Source organism: Scyliorhinus torazame, chromosome 4 (assembly GCF_047496885.1).
Source record: "Scyliorhinus torazame isolate Kashiwa2021f chromosome 4, sScyTor2.1, whole genome shotgun sequence".
NCBI lineage: Eukaryota > Metazoa > Chordata > Chondrichthyes > Carcharhiniformes > Scyliorhinidae > Scyliorhinus > Scyliorhinus torazame.
The window spans coordinates 332,541,606-332,565,626 of NC_092710.1; the positions used below are offsets into that span (position 1 = coordinate 332,541,606).

The following is a 24,021-nucleotide window of genomic DNA, read 5'->3' on the forward strand; positions in this document are numbered from 1 at the left end:
ATGTGAAGAGAATGTTTCCTTATTTGGGAAAATGTGAAACTAGGGGTGACAGTTTAAAAGTAAGATGTTGCTAGGGCAGTACGGTGGCCTAGTGGTTAGCACAGCTGCCTCACGGCGCTGAGGTCCCAGGTTCGATCCCGGCTTTGAGTCACTGTCCGTGTGGAGTTTGCACATTCTTCCCGTGTTTGCATGGGTTTCGCCCCCACAACCCAAATATGTGCCTAGTGGATTGGCCACGCTAAATTGCCCCTTAATTGGAAAAAATAATTGGGTAATCTAAATTTTTTTTTTTTTTTTTTTAAAGTAAGGTGTTGCTGAGATGAGACTTTTATTTTTTTCCAGAGGGTTGAGAGTCTTTGGAACTCTCCAAGTGGAAGCAGCGTCTTTGACTATTTTTAAGGAAGAGAAAGGTACATTTTTGATGAACAAAGAGGTGAAAGATTATCGGGCTTTCCTTCCCTAAAGGACATTGGTGAACCAGATGGATTTGAACAACATTCGGCACTGATTTAATGTTCATCACTCGACTTTTAATTCCAGATTTTTATTGAATTCAAAATTTACACCATCTGAGATTTGAACCTAGGACGCCAGAGTACTCTGGGTCACTGGATTACTCGTCCAGTGACAATACCACTATGCCACCATCTCCCCATTGCACAACAAGAAATTGATATATTTTAGTGATGTTCATTGACGGGTAAATATTAGTCCGGTCACCACGGAAATTGTCTTTTCTGTTTGAGAAGTTCCACGGGTTGGTGCCAACCTTTGGTTAGGAGAACATCTTGTCTGAAAGATGGCTGCCTCTGAGTGCAAATGCTCCCACGATGCTATTGTGCTCAAGTCTCTGGATGTGGCACTTGAACCCAGGATCTTCTGACTCGAGCGGTGAGTGTGTTACCAGTCACAAAGACCTGCAGATTTTGTGTACGTTTTAATCACTGCCATGTCTTTTTTCAGATCGGGGGAAAATCGGACCACAATGCACAAGTGCTACACCTTCCTTGTATTCATGGTCTTAATTCTACCATCTCTGGGTCTCAGCAGGTGAGTTAGTTGTGTTTAAAAAGACACTTCAACATGCAGGAGATGCAGCAACACTCATGCAGTATGTATTCTGTCACTGTGCAAGCAGCGTCAGCGCTTTCACCGAGGGGCAGATACAAAGAATGGAGTAGTATAAACTTATCCTTGTGTCACTGTTTTAATGTAGGTGTAATGGGCACTTGACTAGGCGTCAGCCCTTTAATATCAGCATAAGCAGAAGATGTCACCCTGCGATTATCCCTCTTTTCTCTTTTTAGAATAAAAAGCCCAGTGTATAATCTGCTTAAATCGGCCCATTTGCTGTATGAGTATTTCCCCACCCTTGTAGAAACTGATCAACCCAGTAAAACAAAATGCTGGCTTGCTGTGAGCTAGACTGCTAGTTCAAAGCTGCAGAACTCTATTTTTTCGAGATTCTACTGGAGTGCCTTGGTTGTTTTTAAAACCTGTATCCGTAGTTTACTTAAACATAATTTATTTAGCTGACGTCTCCCCTACTTTGTTGAGACTGGAGTCTGAATCTTATTTCCAAGTATGAAGCCTTTCACAACATGAGCTTAATGTCATAGTGCTGTAGCCCATCTTTTACTTTGTAAATTCTGTATAGCAGGTTCTGGAAATTGTTGGGAGTGAGCTTTTGGCACAGACTTCTATGTTCAAAAAGTAAATCCGTTCATGTTCGGGGAGGAGCCTCCAAAAGAGCATTGAGTTTAAAGTTAATTTTCGTGAGCGGTGAGGAAGAAATGGATTGGGAAGAGCATTAAAAGTGACTTGTGCAACAACGAAGTAAATACGCAGCCGGTCCAGCCTCACTGGTTTGATGAGCCAGGTGAGGTAACGGAAAAGGTTGGAGGGCAATGATGTTGTGACGTACATGGACTTCCAAAAGGCATTTGAATTTGATGAAGTGCCACTCAACAGGCTTGTCAGCAAAAGTTGAATGCGTGGAATAAGAGGGACAGCAGCAACATGGATACAGAATTGACTGTGACAGGAAACAATCTAGTAGTTAATGGTTGTTTTTTGGATTGGAGTAAGGTTTATAGTGGAGTCCTCGGGGTTGGTGTTGGGACCCCTGCATTTCCTGATATAGATTAACGACCTAGACTTTGATGTACAGGACACAATTTCAAAATTTGCAGATGATACCAAACTTGGAAGCATTGTGAACTGAGAAGGATAGTGTCGAACTTCAAAAAGGACAAGGGCAAGTTGGTGAAATGGGTGAACGTGTGACCGATGAAATGGTGGACGTGTGGGCTTAAGTAGGGGTGCTCTTTCCAAGAGCCGGTGCAGACTCGATGGGCCGAATTGCCTCCCTCTGCGCTGTAAATTCTATGTTTCCAAATGTAAAGTTATTCATTTTGGTAGGAGAAGGCAGAGACAATATAAAATAAAAGGTACAATTCCAAAGGGTATACATGTGCACACATCATTGAAGGTAGTAGGATAGGTTGAGAGCGCAATTAGACTCGTTGAATTTTACAGCCCATCATGTCTGCAGCGACCATCCAATACCTATCTAGTCTAATCCTGTTTTCCAGCACTTAGTCTGTCGCCTTGTACGCAAGATGTTTCAAGTGCTCATCTAAATGCTTAAATATTGAGGGTTCCCACCTATACCACCCTTTCAGGCAGTGAGTGCCAGATTCCCACCACCCTCTGGGAGAAAACATCAAATCCCCTCTGAACCTCCTGCCCTTTATCTTAACCGTCTGGTTATGACCCGTCTACTAAGGGGAAAAGTTCCTTCCTATCTCTCCTATCTATGTCCCTCAGAATTTTGTACACCTCAATCAGATGCCCTAGCCATCTCTGCTCTTAGGCTGGAGTTGTCCCCCTAAGCAGCCTTCATAGCTGAAATGCTCCAGCCCAGGCTACATCCTGGTGAATCTCCTCTGCACCCTTTCTAGTGCAATCACATCCATCCTCTAGTGTGGAACCAGAATTGCACACACTGCTCTAGCTGAGGCCTGCAGTGTTTTTTTGCAGCTCCATCATAACCTCCCTCTTTTTGCACTCTATGCCTCAGCGCTTTTAGGTGAAATCGTCCTGAAGAATGTTTTTAGTCTGGGCTAATGCACTGTGGTTTGACTGGGAAAAGTCCCTGGGGAGTTGATTGCTTTTAGCCTAGAAAGATCATTTATTTTTCAGCTTGGGGAGATTGTCATTGCTGGGAGGTTTTAAGGAACCCAGAGAGACATTTTGAAAACGTTTTGGAGAAGAATTGAAGTCTGATCTGACAAGCTTGTTTTGACCACAAGTAAAGGCAGTTTCCTCTCACAGCGGGATAGTTATAAAAATAGTAATGATATTTAAAGCAGAGCAGTCTTGTCTGAGGACAAGGAAGAATCTGAAACAAGCCACTGGTGGCACAGGGGTTAGCACTGCTGCCTCACAGCTCAAGGGATCCGGGTTCAATTCTGGCCTCGGGTGACTGTCTGTGTGGAGTTTGCTCTTTCTCCCCGTGTCTGCGTGGGTTTCCTTTGGGTGCTCCGGTTTCCTCCCACAGTCCAGAGATGTAGTTAGGTGAATTGGCCATGCGGAAATTGCCCCTTAGTGTCAAAAAGATTGGATTAGTACTTGGAACTATGATGTTGTTGCCATTACAGAGACCTGGTTGAGGGAGGGGCAGGATTGGCAGCTAAACGTTCCAGGATTTAGATGTTTCAGGCGGGATAGAGCGGGATGTAAAAGGGGTGGCGGAGTTGCGCTACTGGTTAGGGAGAATATCACAGCTGTACTACGAGAGGACACCTCAGAGGGCAGTGAGGCTATATGGGTAGAGATCAGGAATAAGAAGGGTGCAGTCACAATGTTGGGGGTTTACTACAGGCCGCCCAACAGCCAGCGGGAGATAGAGGAGCAGATAGGTCGACAGATTTTGGAAAAGAGTAAAAACAACAGGGTTGTTGTGATGAGAGACTTCAACTTCCCCAATATTGACTGGGACCCACTTAGTGCCAGGGGCTTAGACGGGGGAGAGTTTGTAAGGAGCATGCAGGAGGGCTTCTTAAAACAATATGTAGACAATCCAACTAGGGAAGGGGCTGTACTGGACCTGGTATTGGGGAATGAGCCCGGCCAGGTGGTAGAAGTTTCAGTAGGGGAGCATTTCGGGAACAGTGACCACAATTCAGTAAGTTTTTAAGTGCTGGTGGACAAGGATAAGAGTGGTCCTAGGGTGAATGTGCTAAATTGGGGGAAGGCTAATTATAACAATATTAGGTGGGAACTGAAGAACCTAGATTGGGGGCGGATGTTTGAGGGTAAATCAACATCTGACATGTGGGAGGCTTTCAAGTGGCAGTTGAAAGGAATACAGGACCGGCATGTTCCTGTGAGGAAGAAGGATGAATACAACAATTTTCGGGAATCTTGGATAACGAGAGATATTGTAGGCCTCGTCAAAAAGAAAAAGGAGGCATTTGTCAGGGCTAAAAGGCTGGGAACAGACGAAGCCTGTGTGGAATACAAGGAAAGTAGGAAGGAACTTAAGCAAGGAGTCAGGAGGGCTAGAAGGGGTCACAAAAAGTCATTGGCAAATAGGGTTAAGGAAAATCCCAAGGCTTTTTACACGTACATAAAAAGCAAGAGGGTAGCCAGGGAAAGGGTTGGCCCACTGAAGGATAGGCAAGGGAATCTATTTGTGGAGCCAGAGGAAATGGGCGAGGTACTAAATGAATACTTTGCATCAGTATTCACCAAAGAGAAGAAATTGGTAGATGTTGAGTCTGGAGAAGGGTGTGTAGATAGCCTGGGTCACATTGAGATCCAAAAAGACGAGGTATTGGGCGTCTTGAAAAATATTACGGTAGATAAGTCCCCGGGGCCTGATGGGATCTACCCCAGAATACTGAAGGAGGCTGGAGAGGAAATTGCTGAGGCCTTGACAGAAATCTTTGGATCCTCACTGTCTTCAGGTCATGTCCCGGAGGACTGGAGAATAGCCAATGTTGTTCCTCTGTTTAAGAAGGGTAGCAAGGATAATCCAGGGAACTACAGGCCGGTGAACCTTACGTCAGTGGTAGGGAAATTACTGGAGAGAATTCTTCGAGACAGGATCTACTCCCATTTGGAAGCAAATGGACGTATTAGTGAGAGGCAGCATGGTTTTGTGAAGGGGAGGTCGTGTCTCACTAACTTGATAGAGTTTTTTGAAGAGGTCACAAAGATGATTGATGCAGGTAGGGCAGTGGATGGTGTCTATATGCACTTCAGTAAGGCCTTTGACAAGGTCCCTCATGGTAGACTAGTACAAAAGGTGAAGTCCCACGGGATCAGGGGTGAGCTGGCAATGTGGATACAGAAGTGGCTAGGTCGTAGAAGGCAGAGAGTAGCAATGGACGGATGCTTTTCTAATTGGAGGGCTGTGACTAGTGGTGTTCCGCAGGGATCAGTGCTGGGACCTTTGCTGTTTGTAATATATCTGAATGATTTGGAGGAAAATGTAACTGGTCTGATTAGTAAGTTTGCAGACGACACAAAGGTTGGTGGAATTGCGGATAGCAATGAGGACTGTCAAAGGATACAGCAGGATTTAGATTGTTTGGAGACTTGGGCAGAGAGATGGCAGATGGAGTTAATTCCGGACAAATGTGAGGTAATGCATTTTGGAAGGTCTAATTCAGGTAGGGAATATACAGTGAATGGTAGAACCCTCAAGAGTATTGAAAGTCAGAGAGATCTAGGTGTACAGGTCCACAGGTCACTGAAAGGGGCAATACAGGTGGAGAAGGTAGTCAAGAAGGCATACGGCATGCTTGCCTTCATTGGCCGGGGCATTGAGTATAAGAATTGGCAAGTCATGTTGCAGCTGTATAGAACCTTAGTTAGGCCACACTTGGAGTATAGTGTTCAATTCTGGTCGCCACACTACCAGAAGGATGTGGAGGCTTTAGAGAGGGTGCAGAAGAGATTTACCAGAATGTTGTCTGGTATGGCGGGCATTAGCTATGAGGCGCGGTTGAATAAACCCGGTTTGTTCTCACTGGAACGATGGAGGTTGAGGGGTGACCTGATAGAGGTCTACAAAATTATGAGGGGCATAGACAGTGGATAGTCAGAGGCTTTTCCCCAGGGTAGAGGGGTCAATTACTACTAGGTTTAAGGTGCGAGGGGCAAGATTTAAGTAGATGTACGAGGAAAGTTTTTTTTTACACAGAGGGTAGTGGGTGCCTGGGACTCTCTACCGGAGGAGGTGGTGGAAGCAGGGACGATAGTGATATTTAAGGGGCATCTTGACAAATACATGAAAAGGATGGGAATAGAGGGATACGGACCCAGGAAGTGTAGAAGATTGTAGTTTAGTCGGGCAGCATGGTCGGCACGGGCTTGGAGGTCCGAAGGGCCTGTTCCTGTGCTGTACTTTTCTTTGTTCTTTGTTAGATGGGGTTATGGGGAATATGGTGGAGGTGTGGGCTTAAATAGGGTGCAGAGGGTCGGTGCAGACTCTGGGCCGAATAGCCTCTTTCTGCACTGTAAATCCTATGATTCTAAGCAAGGTGAACCAGCTTTTTGAAAACATTCAGCCAGCCAGAGTCTGGAGGGATGCTAGCAGGACTCAAATCTGTTCTGTTAAAGCAAGTATTACTCTACACCTTGCTGATTTTAAGATGGATTGAGAGCTGTGCGTTCCTTGGTTAATTCACTTACAAATTGTGTCGTAGTGTTTAAGAAGTAAGTGTAAACTGTTCTTTTCGTGTGTGAAGTTAGTTTAATATTGTATTCCTGATGAAGTTTTGTTTTAAAAATACCAAATCCCTATTTCTTCATGCAGTTGTGTCTGGGGTGAATCATTCTGTCCACACAGTCTTAGAAAATAAACTAGGGGTTTCGGTCCAGTATCCTAGTGACTGTTCAGGTCTGGTCTGGGATCGTAATAAAATAGTTCTGGGGATGAGGAGTTTCAGTTACATCGAAAGTTTGGGGAGGGTGGGACTGTTTTCCTTGGAGAAGAGAATGTTGAGAGGAGGTTTTGAGGTATCTGTACAGAATGGGTAAGGAGAAACTATTCCCATTGGTGGCATAATCGAGAACCAGAGGACACAGATTTAAGGTAATTGGCAAAAGATGCAATAGCGACACGAAAAACTTTTCAAGCAGCGAATGATTAGGATGTGGGATGTGGTGAAGGAAAGTTCAATCGAGGCATTCAAGACTGAATTGAATTATTATCTGAGAAGGAAGAAAATACGGGGCTGTGGGGGCGGGGGGGGGGGGGGGAGTAGAGGTGGGGGTAGATTGTGGCATGAGTTGAATTGCTCCTTCAGAGAGTCATCACAGATACTATGGTCCAAATGGTCTCCTGTGCTGTAACCATTCCCTGATTCTAGGCTGCTCTCTAAAGCTGCTTATTTCTGTTCCAGTCTGGACCTGTTTTTTCGTTGGCTATTTGACAAAAAATTTCTGGAAGAAGCCACTGTTCGATTTGAGTGAGTATGTAACAGGAAACCTTCCCAATATCATTGATTCACATTGTTGGTTCACTCTTTCATCTGTCTCATCTTTTCCCTCTTTCCTTAGTGCATGCACAGACACAAGTATAAGGATATCACCTGTCTGTAATCTTCTGTATGCTGGATTAAACAGCAAGGCTCAGGCCGGTGGGCTGGGAAGAGGAGATCAGGAGAAACCATCAACTCTAGATATTAAGAATTGGGAACCTTTTACTTAACTTATCGTATTCGAGTAAAGCAGATCCTGAATTATAACTGGTAAAAAGCACATTTAACATAGATATATTGGGAAGACAAAAGTGAGGTACTCTGGATGCTGGAAATCTGAAATGAAAATGAGTAGAAAATTCTGGAAATAGTCAACAGGTAGGGCAACATCTGTGGTGAGCGGAAGGTTGATGACCTTTCATCTGAAATGTTAAAGCTGTTTCTTTCTCTACCGATGCTGCCAGTACAGTAGAAAGAACCTGCATTTCAATCGCACCTTGAATGATTTTGGAATGCTTTGGGGTGGCAGAGTGGCGCAGTGGTTAGCACTGCTGCCTCACGCCGCTAAGGACCCGGGTTCGATCCCGGCCCCGGGTCACTGTCCATGTGGAGTTTTCATCCAGTGTCTTCATGGGTCTCATCCCCACAACATAAAGATGTATAGGTTAGTTGGATTGGCCACACTAAATTGCCCCTTAATTGGAAAAAAATAATTGGGTACTCTAAATTTCAAAAGCAAACTATTTTGGAATGCTTCCAAAACATTTATTTTCTTTTTAAATGTAATTTTTGTACCTGAGGTGTAGGTACACCCACAGTACTATTAGGGAGGGAATTCCAGGATTTTGACCCCGGCAACAGTGAAGGAATTGCGATATATTTCCACGATGTGGAGATGCTGGCGTTGGTCTGGGGTGGGCACAGTAAGAAGCCTATAACACCAGGTTAAAGTCCAACAGGCTTGTTTCAAATCACTAGCTTTCGGAGCACAGCTCCTTCATCAGGTGAGATATATTTCTAAGTCAGGGTGATGAGTGACTTGGAGGGGGACCTCCAGGTGGTGGTGTTCCCAGGTGTCTGCTGCTCTTGTCCTTCTGGATCAGTGGTGGGCAACCTGTGGCCGAAGGGCCAGATGTGGCCCATCTGGGTTCTGAGTGCAGCCTACGAGGTGTTTTGTTGACTGTTTTCCACACGCAGGGTTGTCACATTCTGATGATTTCCATCCACGTAGATTGTTTTCCTCCAGGTATGACTGAAGTGATACACACGTAAAGCTAAGGCAAATGAAGTGAGGTGTATGCTGATTATACACAACTGTAACAGTGTGCCGTGCACTCCGTGTCCAAAGTGTAAACAATGGTTTTGTTTTCACCATCTGAAGTTGATGATGGTCCTATCAATATACAAATGATTAAGAATTTTCTATAACTCCTTATAACGTATTCTACATGTATTAAATTTATTTAATCTTATTCATGGAGCCATGGTTAATGAACAAGCCTGATTCATAGAATCATAGAATTTACAGTGCAGAAAGAGGCCGTTCGGCCCATCCAGTCTGCACCGGCTGTGGAAAGAGCACCCCACCCAACACTAAGGGCAATTTTGGACACTAGGGGCAATTTAGCATGGCCAATCCACCTACCCCGCACATCTTTGGACTGTGGGAGGAACCCGGAGGAAACCCACGCACACACAGGGAGAACGTGCAGACTCCGCACAGACCCAAGCCGCGAATCGAACCTGAGACCCTGGAGCTGTGAAGCAATTGTGCTAACCACAATGCTACTATGCTGCCCGTTTGCAACCTTGCAGCCCACTGAGGTGAAGGGGGGCCATTCATATGGCCCAGTTGCTAGACTGGGTTGCCCATCACTGTCCTAGATGGTTTTGGTTGTGAGTTTGGAATGTGTTGTCTAAAGAACCTTGGTGAGTTCCTGCAGTGTATCTTATAGATGGTACACATGTTTGTGGAAGGGGTAGCAATCAAGCAGGCTGCCTTTTCCTGGATGGTGTCAAGCTTCTTGATGTTGATGTTGCACTCCCAACTTCACTTTGGGGCATTAGAGGTGTAGTTAGACTAGAGGATGCAACAGGAAACGGTGCTTGCAGACCCAAGAATATGAAGAAAACTCCGCAAAGGAATCCAAAACACAATTTCTGTATAATATTTAATATTTAGTTTTTGTGCATATACAACGAATGAAACTGCATGGTGCTATTATAAAAATCGATCTGCAAGTCCTTCCCTGAAGAGACACCAGTAATGTGTGTATATATTATATGTTCCAGTGATCTTTAAAAGTGCCAAAAACTTTCAATGTATTTACATACTCTACTCTTCATTTGGACCACTAATGTTTGATCTACCTGCTATTCAGCCATTGTTACTTTGGTGAAATTGTTGCATTTAATTAACACAGCTAATCAAAATGTTATGGCTTTGCTAGGATTTATGACCACTGCAGTGTTTTACAATGGTAATCCACGCCAAGCAATTATATTAACCAGAATTTGATCTTGGCAGGCATCAAGTACAGCATTGTATTTTCTATTTTAGGTGCGTCTTTCTCCCTGATAATGGTGCTTTCTTTGTGAACTATGTGATTGCTTCTGCGTTCATCGGGAATGCCATGGACCTGCTGCGCATTCCAGGCTTGCTAATGTACATGATCCGCCTCTCTTTAGCCAAGTCAGCGGCGGAGAGGAAAAACGTCAAACGTGTAGGTGTCTTTGATCTTTCTTTCTCTTCACATACCAATCATGTACTGTTTCTGACAATGATAGGTTCAAACCTTTTTGAAAAAAGTCATTTTGAAATTATAGCTCAGCCCAAGTTTGAGGTTACTTTCTCTATTCACACACCCATCATATCCCAGTGAAAGACTGGGCAAGCAGACATAGCAATGTAATTTCCAACCAAGTTTTTGGGTCAGCAGATCTATCACTGGTTGCTGGAATTCATTCACTGTACCTCCAGCTAACTTTGCAGGCCTAGTGTGGCAGGTGACTGGATGCAATGGGAAGCTCGGTTCTGGGGAATTGCATTATTTTAGATGATTGACCTCCAGCCGTCCCTCTATATACGCTTGGAATTCCGGGATCTTTGCTAATTTGTACCAAAGTTTGAGATTTTTAAGTGAAATTTAACCATACAAAAGGAGAGTGTGCACACTTTATCATGAAAACAGATGCTCTTAACCGTATTTATTTTCATCGGCTTGGTTCAGAGGCATTTCAGCTGGCCAAGAAAATACTTGCTGTCAATTTCTTTTGTATTCATTCCCCAAGGTTCTATTGTATATGCCTGACATTGGGAACACTCCTTGTGTTGAATCATTTGAGTGCCCTTGTGCCGTACATAGGTATACTGTACAAATTGCCCAATTAATTGATCATGACAGTCTACTAAATCTACTGTGGAATCATAATAGGTTAACTGGTCAGATAACTGATTCTAAAACCCTGAATCTGAAGAATGAGGTTTCTAAGAGCTGCATAAGTTAAGCCTAATGAGCTGAACAAATTTCCTGAGTGATTAAGCATCTTCTAATGCTTTGGAGTGTGCTAATTCAGGTTTCCTCTTCTGAAATCAACTACCTTTACGTCAGAGTTGCTTGTATGTAAAAATCCACTTGCATTTGCCTGACATTAGAAACACACCTTGTGTCGAATCATTTGTGTGCTCTCATGCCATTCATAGGTACCCTCATAGGTACTTTCAAATTTGTAGTGTATTCTGGCAGCCTGTCCACATTGGAGCCAACCTCTGATCTCAGTTGTAGAAGATGTGTTGGATTCTGATTGTGCCGTGCCTTTGAGGTTCTTGCCTTTCCTTTATCACTGAGTAAGTTCAGGGAACAGACTCGATCACTTTAGATCCCACACCTCATTTCTTTTTTTTAAAATCAATTTATAGTACCCATTTCTTTTTCCAATTAAGGGGCAATTTGGCATGGCCAATCCACCTGCCCTGCATATTTTTGGGTTGTGGGGGTGCAACCCACGCAAACACGGGGCGAATGTGCAAACTTCACACAGACAGTGACCCGGAGCCGGAATTGAACCCAACTCCTCAGCGCTGTGAGGCAGCAGTGCTAACCACTGTGCCCCCCCCCCCACACACACACCTTGCTTCTAGTTGAGTCTGCTCTCCTGTTCTTGGTTAAGATTTAGAAGCATGCTAGCACACCATCCAGTGGCTTTAGCACTAGATTCATTAATTGTTTGGTAGGAGAAAAAGTTTGATCTCCAATTCAAAATGGGAGCTGCCCACATTGTAAACCCAAGGTATGGCTGAACATTGCACACCAGAAGGTCTCTGGTTCGATCCCCCAGACTGCTAAATTAATGAAAGGTTTAGGCTGCTATTACGTACCTCGTTGCCCCTTATAGTAGGTGGAGTTAAAAGTTTATTGGGTTCTTATTTCTGGTCGCTGTCCTGCTGTAAAGTTCACAAATGTTGGTGGGCCAGTAAGAACAGGTTGGCTAATGTGCCATGCAAAGACAAGTCATTTGCTAAAACTGTCTGGCACACCCATCGTGAAAGGTATTGGAATGTGTTGGTAACTTGAATTGTGGAAAAAGCAATGATCTTGTGGTTGAGAAGGTTTAAAATTTTTAAAGTGGAAAAGAATTAAAGCCATATTAATGAACATTTGGAGTAGCCATTTTTTCAGCTTACATAGATTGTAGTTCTAATGCAGTGTTTCATTTGATCAATTGAGGGTTTTTTCTGCCCCATTCTTAAACTAATTCTTCATCCTAATCCTGATATATTCTGTGGCCCATCTACATTAAGATCCTTACTATTGGCTGGTGTTTGTTTATAGTATAGATTTGCTCTCAACATAATCAGGGCCCCAGAATGCCCTTGCCAATACCTCATCATGTTCATTGCTTGCAATTCTTAGGAAGGGAGAAAGGAAGGAAGTGGAAAGCAAACAACAAGAGGAAGTGAAAGGAAGGCAAAGAGAGAAAAGGCAAGAAAAGTTGAGTAAAATGGAGGAAAAGATGAGAACAGGTGAGAGTAAGGGGAAAGTAGACATTTGGAAGCATACTAGAACTCGAGAAAAAATTGAAAGAGGCAGAAGCAAGTAAAGTGATGACTGTAGACAGTCATTGGTTATGTTATCCAGTTTGTGCCAACATATTCATGGTATAGCACTACGGAAAGTTATGTGAATTAAATTAATATTCAAATAATCCTCTCCAATGCTGTTGTTTTGCTGCCATTATTTTGGCAGTGAATACATGCTGCTCAGCTCCTTCAGAAAGTTTTGTGGGAGAACTTTAATGCAGTCTTTTTCTGTTTAAGAGATGTTGGAAATGAAACAATTCAACTTTTTTTACGTTGGAGCAGATCAAACTGGGCTTGGAATATGTCAGATACAGATAGAATTGCCGTTACTCTCTCCCATCCTTTCAGTGTGGCTTGTTTCACCCACCGGTTTTTAATCATTTTTCTGTATTGGACGCATTAAAATATTGAACAATAAAAATTGTGTATGAATAGAAATCATTTCAGAACCTTGAATTTCCTACTCAGGACCCCACCCTACCCTTCCACAGAATCTGGGAACCCCAGTTTGAAAGCCTTTGCTCGAACTTCTGTTTTTCTCTTGCCTGACAACTGGTATATTAAGGTAACAGCTCCTGAACAGTATCTCTGGCTTCCTCTGCTAAACAATATCCTCTAGCTTCAGACATGTTCCTGAAAGAGAAACTAGGAATGTTCATAAGCAGATTTCTCAGTTCTTATTCACGCAAATGTTTTGCTGAAATCTACTACAAAGCACATTTGAAAGAACTGCAAGATAACATTTGAACTTTTTAAAATTTCTGCTGAAAGTTTCTTTACAGCTGTTGAGGAATATTGGTACTCGGTATGTTTCCATTTCAAATATCCAATGCTAGTATCCAACAATCCCAGTCGTTTATAGCAGAGCAATGTTTATTCTATCTGAACCGTCTACTTCAGATACAAAAGAAGTCCCCTTTCTTGCACCAAGCCTACTTCTGCACCCTGAGAGACAGATTGCTACATTAGAGGGCTGCTTTGTGCTGTTCGACCATTTGTACCTATCCAAACCCTTGGTGCCAACTGAGAGTAGATTCCATCCCACTGGTCTCGGCTGTAGCTGAGCCCACGGTTTTGGTGTGAAAAGACCATGTGTAACCAATTAAATCACCCTGTCCTATTCTAGCTCTTTTTAATGTCATCTTGATGTTGTTCATAAACTACCTTGAAAGAGTTAAGAGCTCCATGATGTGAGCTAACTAAATTAAGTTCTGTATATATAGAAGTGATTGAATTGAAGCCTCTCCTTACATTAATTGCTGCCTTGTTGATTTTTCAGCTTCCTCTCCATTAATCTAGTCTCTTCAGTTCAGAATCAGCAAACATTTCAACTGAGATTTGCAGTTTGCCCCTAGTGATAATCTTCCAGTCTTCCTTAGACATAGGGGTGGTACTATAGAACTGGAGAATTGAGTATTACACCCTTGTTCAAAAAGCGATGCACTATTAAAGCCAGCAACTGGAGACCAGCCGGTTTGACTTCAGTGATTGGGAGACTTCTGAATACTATAGTTCAGGATAAAATCAATAATCACTGAGACAAGTGCAGGATAATTGAGGAAAGTCAGCAGGGGTTCCTTAAGGGGTAATCACGTTTAACTAACTTGCTGGAGTTTTTTGAGGAGGCAACAGAACATTGATATGGCAACACTGTGGATTTGGTGTATATGTATACAGTGCCACACAACAGACTTGTGAGCAAAATTCTAGTTCATGGAATAAAAGGGAAGGTAGGCACTTGGATAAGAAATTGACTACGTGACAGAAACCGCAGTAAAAAATGGTTGCTTTTCAGATTGGAGGAAGGTCTGTAGTGGAATTCTCCGGGGTCACTGTGGACCCTTGCTCTTACTGAAATATATTCATGTCCTAGACTATAGTGTTCAGGGCATGAATTCAACATTTGTGGGATGATACTAAGATTGGAAGCGTGGTCAAGTGTGATGAGGATAGTCTTGAACTTAAAAGGGACATAGACATGTTGGTAGATTGGGTAGACAAGTGGCAGATAAAGTTCAACACAGACAAGTGTGAGGTGATTCATTTTGACAGGAAAAATATGGAGAGACAACTGTGATGAATGCAAAGAAAATTGTCATATATATTTTTTCAGTAATGTTATTAAAACCTGGATTAAGATTCATACAGACAGTATGACTGCTAGAGCTGTGATGAGGACATCGTAAAAGTGAGCTAATCATTGATTTGCAACTGAAATGTTCTGCCAATAAATCTTGAGAACCATTTACTTGTTTACAGATAGCTAGCTAATGGAATATTGTTTATGTTTGAAGGACCCCTGGTAATTTGAGGGGCATTGTGTTTGGTACTGGCTAAACAAGTCAAGGGACATATTGTAAGAAGAGACAAAAGAATACCATATGTTTGACACAGATGATGTAGCTAATGAGAGGAGCCAGGTCGGTCTCAGAACCCTAATCTACACACACGTTGCACTTTGGTCCTGGAAGGTACTCTCTCACAGAGAATAGCAAGTGGAAACCTTGTTGATAACTTTATTCATGAGTAGTATTTGAAATATATTGGTTTGCTTAATTGAAATATAGTGGCAGGTTTAGGAAGTAAGTTAAGGTTTTCTTTTTTACCTAAGAATTGTTAACTGTAAAGCTATTTCTTTGTTCCTAATGTTTGTTTAACATAAAAGTTTAACATTGAAGTTTGTTTTAACATAAAAGATACCTGTTGGTCAGTGCTATCACTCGTGTGGTGCAGTAACATTTCCTCACAGTTTTACAAATTGAAAATAGTTGAGTTCTCGTCTGAGATCCCAACACAATAGAAGATAAAGGGAGAAACTCCAAAGAAGGTACAGGAACAGAAAGACCTTGGTATGCATGTACATAAGTCATTGAAGATGGCAGGGTATGTTGAGAGAGAAGTTAATAAAACATAGTTAGGCTTTATTAATGGGGCATTGAGTACAAGAGTTAGGGGGCCATGTTGAACCTGTGTAAGGCACTAGTGAAGCCTCATCTGAAGTACTGTATTCAGTCTTGGGCTTCATATCTGAGGAAGGGTGTGAAGGTATTGGAGAGAGTAGAGAGGAGATTCCCAAGAATGATTCCAGCGATAAAGAACTGTAGCTATGATTGGAGAGGTTGGGTCTGTTTTCCTTTGAGAAAGAATGCTGAAAGGAGATTTGATGGAGGTACTCAAGATCCTTTGGGGTATGGACAGGATAAATCGTGAGAAACTGCTCGCACTCGAGAGCTTCAAGAACAAGAGGACACAGATTCAATATAATGGACAAAAGGAGTAAAAGTGATGTGAAGAAAAATGTTTTCAGCCAGAGGGTGGTTGGAGTCTGGAACAAACTTCCTGAGGTGGAGGCAGGTTTGCTAACTGAGAAAAAAGAATGTGCAAGGTTACAGAGATAGGGCAGGGGAGTGGGATGAGGGAGAATGCTCTTTCAGAGAGCCAGTGCAAACTCAATGGGCCAAAAAGGCGGTCTCTGCATTGTAACGGCTCTGTGACTTGTGTCTATCGCTTGCACTCTGTCTCTCTCTGTCTCCAGCATCAAGCATACGAGTTTCAGTTTGGAGCTGCCTATGGATGGATGATGTGCATCTTCACTGTCGTCATGACTTACAGCATCACCTGTCCCATTATAGTCCCATTTGGTGAGTATTTGGTTTGTTAGCATGTTAAAAGCGGTAGGCAGTTGTGCAGCCCCATCTGTAATTGATGCTGAATTAACTTAGCTAGAGTATCCCTGTTCTCCTCCAGTGGATGTATCTCCTTACGGGTGGGTTATTCCAGGTGCAGTGCCTCTTCCTTTAGTGGGTGGGTTTCTCAGATGCTCAGCAGTCGTGAGTTTTCAGAAAAGATGAATAATGTTTCTTGTATGTTTGTGCTTATGTGGAATAAGATGACACAAAAATGTAACCAAGAAAGGGATTGCAATGCACCTGGGTGCTGTTTCCCTGTGTGACCCTGATGAGCATTTTCGGCTAAACCCACAGTGATTTTCACATGGAGCAACAGTGACCTCTTCTGGGTGCTTTACAATCTACAACCACTGCAGTGAACAATTTATTTTTGACAGAACCTAATGGTCCTTGGCATTTCCCATGGTATGAAATGAAATGAAAATCGTTTATTGTCACAAGCAGGCTTCAAATGAAGTTACTGTGAAAAGCCCCTAGTCGCCACATTCCGGCGCCTGTTCGGGGAGGCTGGCACGGGAACTGAACAGTGCTGCTGGCCTGCCTTGGTCTGCTTTCAAAGCCAGCGATATAGCCCTGTGCTAAACCAGCCCCATTTGTTCTACATGTTTAACTGTAAATTACTTTCCAGTTATTGGTTTACAACTAATCAAAACATCTCTTTGATGGAGTGAAAAACAAACCATAATAAATGTATCGGTTACAGTGCATTAGCAGTCCTTTTTAATTAAAAGCTTTTTACAGTGACGCCAAAGGATTAACCAGTAGTGGTTGCTTAGCAAAGTGTTAACCTTGTATAATTGAGTTTTGATATATGGCTAACTTGTTAGCTCTCCTAAAGGCTTAGTGGTTACGTGCACCTCATAGTCTGGTACTGAGTCATAAAGACGAGGAAGGTTCCAGATTTCCCTTCTACTGAAGAAGCTGACTCCAGCCAAGGCAGCCCTCAAGATGCAAACTTTATCTTTGGTGCTCTTAGGCTAAGGAGTAATTAGCTGGCCAGCGTCCCTTCATCTGTTTGCTTTTCAGTTTGCTTCTTATGAAATGTCTGGACAAAGTGAGGATCTCGCCTGACGGTGATTCCCTCCACGTTTGCCCCCTTGCTGACACTTGTCTTTGCTGGCATGTGAAACATAACCACTTATGGGAAATTACCGGGCAGCACGGTAGCACATGTGGCTAGCACTGTGGCTTCACAGCGTCAGGGTCCCAGGTTCGATTCCCGGCTTGGGTCACTGTCTGTGCGGAGTCTGCACATTCTCCCCGTGTCTGCGTGGGTTTCCTCCGGGTGCTCCGGTTTCCTCCCACAGTCCAAAGAAGTGCAGGTTAGGTGGATTGGCCATGATAAATTGTCCTTCGTGTCCAAAAAAAGGTTAGGAGGGGTCATTAGGATTATGGGGATAGGGTGGAAGTGAGGGCTTAAGTGGGTCTGTGCAGACTCGATGGGTCGAGTGGCCTCCTTCAACACTATGTTCTACTGGAACGCTACCAGGAAGCCAAATGTGAGAGGTAGGAACAAAACATTTTTTTAAAATAAATTTAGAGTACCCAATTATTTTTTTCCAATTAAGGGGCAATTTAGCGTGGCCAATCCACCTACCCTGCACACCTTTGTGGGGGCGAAACCCACACCGACACGGGGAGAATGTGCAAACTCCGCTCGGACAGTGACCCAGAGCCAGGGTCGAACCTGGGACCTCGGCGCCGTGAGGCAGCAGGGCTAACCCACTGAACCACCGTGCTGCTCTGGTAGGAGCAAAAATGCTCTCATTTGGATGGTTGAATGTCAAAATCTCTCTGGAATTTAAAAAAAAAAACATTTTGAGTACCCTTTTATTCCAATTAAGGGGCAATTTAGTGTGGCCAATCTACCTACCTTGCACATCTTTGGGTTTGTGAGGGTGAGACCCACCGGTGGGGGGGGGGGGACGTGCAAACTCCACAAGGACAGTGAGCCAGAGCTGGGATCGAACCCGGGTCCTCGGTGGCGTGAGCCAGCAGTACTAACCGCTGCCCCACCGTGCCGCCTTCATCTCTCTCGTAAATTAATAAACCTCATTCCAAGAATATTGAAATTATTCACCCTTCAAAGTATGTCGACATTAATTCACAAATAAACTAGGTGTTTAATGCCTTATACTGATGGATGGCATATAAAAACTGACCAAGGTTCTGAACCTCCAATTTCAAAAGTACTTTTTAAAAATAAATTTAGAGTACCCAATTAATTTTTTCCAATTAAGGGCCAATTTTAGCGTGACCAATCCACCTACCCTGCACATCTATATGGGGTCGAAACCCACGCAGACACTGGGAGAATGTGCAAACTCCACACGGACAGTGACCCAGGGCGAACCTGGGACCTCAGCGCCATGAAGCAGCAGGGCTAACCACTGCGCCACTTTGCTGCCCAAAAGTACTTATTTAGAAATGATATACATTTTTATCAGTTGTGTTACAGATGCAAAACAGTTTTTTTTGACAGGAGAGCCAGTTACTTCAGTGTTGGGTTTTTCTGACCTAGAGCCTGAAATTTACAATTACTTTTCATTGTATAAAGTTCTGTCACCATTTTAAATTCAGATTAAACAAAGCTTAATTTAGCAAATAGGTTCTATAGTCTTAACCGCATTGGCACATTACTATATGACACCAGGGCTGTCCAACCTTTCTGAACCGGAGCCTAGATATTTGTACTCTGTTCATAAGTGAACCACAATATTAGCTGGGTTTGCATGAGCTGATGCATGGAACGTTCAAACATAACCAAGCAACACCATGCAAATTAGATATTCCACAGAAAAAGCCAAACTCCTCCTCAACATGCAAGCACATCTAGACTCTAATATCTAGAGAAGGGCAGGCATTCCTCTTTCCAACCCCGCTACCCCCTGCCCACCAACCACTCCCCAGCAACCCTTGGATTCCATACATCCATTCCATCCCCCCAACCATGAACAGTTTAAACTGTTTCCCTTGTCCGTGTTGCCATTTTTTATTTTCTGTCCTGCTTAATTGTGCTTTCTGTTCCCCCTTTAATCATCCTTTCCTTCTCTTCCCTCTCTCCCCTGAAGCCTGCAAAGGTGGCAAGTTTCAGCTTCACCTCTTTTAACTTACCTGGCTGTAAGAGTGAGGCAGAAAAAACTGCTCCCTCACAGTTCTGAAACTGGAAACCTGCTTTACTAGTCTGTCAGGACAGGTAAATGTAAAGAAATGTGGCTGCAGTTTACCGAACCTCCCCTCCTGTTCATTAAGCATATATAGCTTGGTGACAAAAGTCTTGAGTTCCCCGCACCTATTACTGGAGGTGAGCGAATAGGCATTTAAGAGGACCATTTGCAGTAAAGAAAATAATCCAGGGTTTATCTTTGCATTCCAGGATAATGCTGGAACAGTGGGCAGTTTGAGAAAGCGAGAGCTGGATCCAATGGTCTCTTATGTGGTCCAGCCAGATCTGATGGTGGATGGCCAAACTCATTTTGCACCAAAGCTTTTCATATTTGCTACTCTTGCAATTGAGGGAGAGGGATGTGGACTATGCTAGAGGAAATGGTTACAGTGGGAATGGTTCTTTGGGGAACAGGGCACCAAAGGTGGTGAGGGTGCGTAAACTAATCAGTATCTGCAGAAATGTTGTGAATGGAGGACCAAGGGCTCGATAGACAGTTGGGAAGTGCAATCGAAGAATTGCAGGTCGGTTTTCTTTTCAGGAATGGATTCAGGTGGATGTACGGTTTGGAACACGGGAATATGGAGCATGCACCAGAAGTAGGCAATTCAGCCCTTCAAGCCTGCTCCGCGATTCAATCAGATCATGACTGCTCTGCTCCTGGGCTCAAATCCACCTCCCCACCTGTTCCTCATAGCCCTTTAACCTGTTTTTTTAAATCCGAAATATCTCCTCCTTCAAACTGGTTATGGGATGAAAGGGGTGACTTATGAGGCGGTGTCAATTAATCTGGTGAACATCCTCAACTGTCCCCAATGCCCCCACATCCTTTTTGATAATGATCTTTATTAGTGTCGCAAATAGGCTTACATTAAGACTCCAATGAAATTACTGTGAAAATCTCTAAGTTGCCACACTCCGGCACCTGTTCGGGTACACAGAGGGAGAATTCAGAATGTCTAATTCACCTAACAAGCACGTCTTTCGGAGGAAACCGGAGAGAACACGCAGACACGGGGAGAACATGCAGACTCCGCACAGACAGTGACCCAAGCTGGGAATCGAACCAGGGTCTTTGGCGCTGTGAAGCAACAGTGCTAACCACTGTGCTGCCGTGGTACCTCAAATAAGGAGACCAAAAGTGTGACAATAATAAAGATTATTATTATTAACAGACTCGCTGTGGTCAGACACACTACACTACACAGCAAATAACAGATGCGACCAAAACAGATTCCAGGGATTTTTCAACAATTCACCGAAATGTTTGTTACATTGCGAGCCAACCAATCTCACTAAAGCTTTGTCTTTCCCATGATGGTTTTCAATCTCCACACGAGGAAGACCTCGTCTTTGAATTTTCTTCAAAGTTTGCTCCCATTCAAATGTCTTCAATAATTACCTACCTCACAGGGTTTCAATCTCGCCTTCCGACATTCTTTTACCCTGGATCTCAGAGTACACTCGAGCTTCACTTTTCATGTAGGATCTCAGATCTTCGACCATGTCAAGCTGAACACAATTGCTTCAAAGGAGTACTGCACTATTTCCCCAACGGCCAGCAGCACAGAGTCACAGAGAACACAATTGCTTCAAAGGAGTACTGCACCATTGCCCCAAGGGCCAGCAGCAGAGTCACCAAGCTGTGGGTTGCCTTCTCAGATCTTCAGGGCTCCCTTCATTCCTACTTTGCTCAGTCTGCTTCCCTACAGCTATTTCTGGAATTCAGAGCCTATTACTCTGCCCCTTTCTTTACCTTCAGTTAGGGCCTTATTTTTGTCCACTGGCTTTTATCCCATGCCTGGGGTAATGACCTCCTGCCAGATTTGCATTTCAATTCTCAGAGTTAGATACTTACCCAGCTTGACAGCTTAATAACTGTTAGCGGCTGGATGATGTCTAGTTCTTCAAACCTGTTTAGCTCAACATCCACTTTTTCTCAAAAGGCATATGGAACTCTAAAGAATTGGAGTTGCTTCTGGATCAACGGAAATCTTAGCTTCCAAGTCTTTGATTTTGGATAATTGTTCATGGAAGACATTGTCGCATTTTCTTAACAATTCCGGTTGTCCCACTGCCTGCAGTTAAAACATCACTGACCAATTCAACTTGATTTCTTTAAGCCAGTCATGGCCCAGCAGGCTTGGTTCTTCGCCTGTCACTATTATTACCAGGAGCTGGACAGACTGCTGCCGATAGCTCATGGGTACTATTGTGGTGCCTTTTACTTCTATTGCTTCTCCCATGTGCATCTTCAACTTGGCAGAAGAACTCTCTAACTTCAATGGTTGTGCACCCTCTCTCAGGTACAGAAATGTGTGGTCACCAATCACATTGGCTGATGCCCCTGTATCTACTTTCATTCTTGGAAGTGTTACAGTAATAGGATCTGGCCTAAATATCCAAATCAATGATGTCAGGCTCTTTCACATTGTGTACTTGTGACATCTTGGCTGATAGGTTACTCAGTCTTGACTTAGCTCTGCACTGTTTTATCAAATGCCAGCGCTTGGCACGTCATAACATTCAAGGCTGTGGGCCAAGTGCCCTTCCAGGTACTTGTTAAGAGATATGTGGCAATCTGCCTCCTCCACCCTCCCAAGCAGTGCATTCCAGGCCGTTATCACCCCCTGGGTAAAAAAGATTTCCCTAGCATTTTCCCCCCCACCCCCAAACCTCCTGCCCCCTCACCTTGAACTTGTGTCCCCTCATGACTGACCCTTCAACTAACGGGGATAGCTGCTCCCTATCCAACCCGTCTATGACGCTCATAATCTTGTACACCTCGATCTGGTCACCCCTCAGTCTTCTATGGAAAACAACCCAAGCCTATCCAACCTCTCTTCATAACTTAAATGTTCCATCCCAGGCAACATCCTAGTGAATCTCCTCTGCAGCCCCTCCAGTACAATCTCATCCTTCCTATAATGTAATGACTAGAATGGCACGCAGTACTCCAGCTGTGGCCAAAGTTCCATTTAACTCAAACGTGGCTTCCTTGCTTTCCTATACCTCGATTGATAAAGGCAAGGGTACCATATGCCTTTTTCACCAACCTATTAACCTGCTCTCTGCCTTCAGAGATCTATGAACAAACACGCCACAGTCCCTTTGTTCCTCAGAACTTCCCAGTGTTATGCCGTTCATGCGCTGGTTTAGCACATGGCTAAATCGCTGGCTTTGAAAGCAGACCAAGGCAGGCTAGCAGCACGGTTCAATTCCCGTGCCAGCCTCCCCGACCAGGTGCTGGAATGTGGCGACTAGGGGCTTTTCACAGTAACTTAATTTGAAGTCTACTTGTGACAATAAGCGATTTTCATTTCATTGAATACTTCCTTGTCAAATAATCTCTAGATTATGGTTGATGATTTGAGTTGAAAATGACCTTTCACCAAATCAACCGGCTCACTGAATGATTTGGAGTTGAGCGCGCTTGGGGCTATGAGACTTGAAATAAGATTGTAGATCTGACTTCCACAATTGCACAGGAGAATTGCTTTGCACTTTTCCTCTTCATCTATTTTGTTTGGCTGGAAATAAAACCCAACTGAAAGGGACTGTGGCGTGTCTGTTCAACTGAAGAGAGGCTTTCTGGTCATTTTTTTTTCCTTCATTTAAAACACGATGTAGGTTTACGGGCAGCACCAGGATCGTATATCCTCGTTGACATGTGAAGATGCTTCCTAAGTTGAACAAACAAGCTTTATTTAGAAGGTTGCTTCATTAGCTGCATGCTTTCAGCTAGTCTGCAATACACTCTTTTGAACTAGGAAAATGCCTCCCCTTAGATTTCCCAAGCTAGATGTTAATTGGTTCGTTGTTATAATGACCCCAGCCAGGGAGAGAACGCCAGAGATGAAATGAAAATGAATGAATGAAATGAACATCGCTTATTGTCACAAGTAGGCTTCAATGAAGTTACTGTGAAAAGCCCCTAGTCGCCACATTCCGGCGCCCGTTCGGGGAGGCTGTTACGGGAATCATCTCCCTGGACGCAAAAAAGCCCTTCAACAGAGTCGAAGGGAAGTACCTTCTAGAAGTACTGGAGCGATTCAGTCTTGGTTCAGGGTTCATCGCCTGGGTTAGCACTGTGGCTTCAGGGTCCCAGGTTCGATTCCCGGCCGGGTCACTGTCTGTGCGGAGTCTACACGTTCCCCCGTGTCTGCGTGGGTTTCCTCCGGGTGCTCCGGTTTCTTCCCACAAGTCCCGAAAGAAGTGCTGTTAGGTGAATTGGACGTTCCGAATTCTCCAACTGTGTACCCAAACAGGCGCCGGAATGTGGCGACTTGGGGCTTTTCACAGTAACTTCATTGCAGTGTTAATGTAAGCCTACTTGTGACAATAAAGATTATTATTATTATTATTATTAATAATGAAACCTCTATACAATGTTCCCATGGTGAGAGTGTGGACTAACACCACCAGCTCTAAATACTTCCAGCTGCACAGATTCACAAGGCAGGGATGCCCGCTGTCCCCTTTTCTGTTTGCCCTAGCAATCAAACCCCTGGCGATCACCCTCAGAGCGGCAAAAAGTTGGAGAGATATCCAGAGAGGGGACAGAGAGCATAGAGTCTCAGGGTATGCAGA

At 43.8% G+C, this 24,021-nt stretch overlaps 1 protein-coding gene across 3 annotated transcripts in view; it reads left to right on the forward strand.

The window, feature by feature from the left end:
- LOC140411143 (CSC1-like protein 2) overlaps positions 1 to 24,021 on the forward strand; it is a 326,932-nt gene that overhangs the window by 274,291 nt on the left and 28,620 nt on the right. For all 3 annotated transcript variants that reach the window (XM_072500210.1, XM_072500212.1, XM_072500211.1), the window contains 4 exons: positions 964 to 1,050; positions 7,419 to 7,484; positions 10,057 to 10,219; positions 16,112 to 16,217. In XM_072500210.1, the coding sequence (XP_072356311.1) occupies positions 964 to 1,050; positions 7,419 to 7,484; positions 10,057 to 10,219; positions 16,112 to 16,217 (422 nt within the window). The remainder of the gene's footprint in view (positions 1 to 963; positions 1,051 to 7,418; positions 7,485 to 10,056; positions 10,220 to 16,111; positions 16,218 to 24,021) is intronic.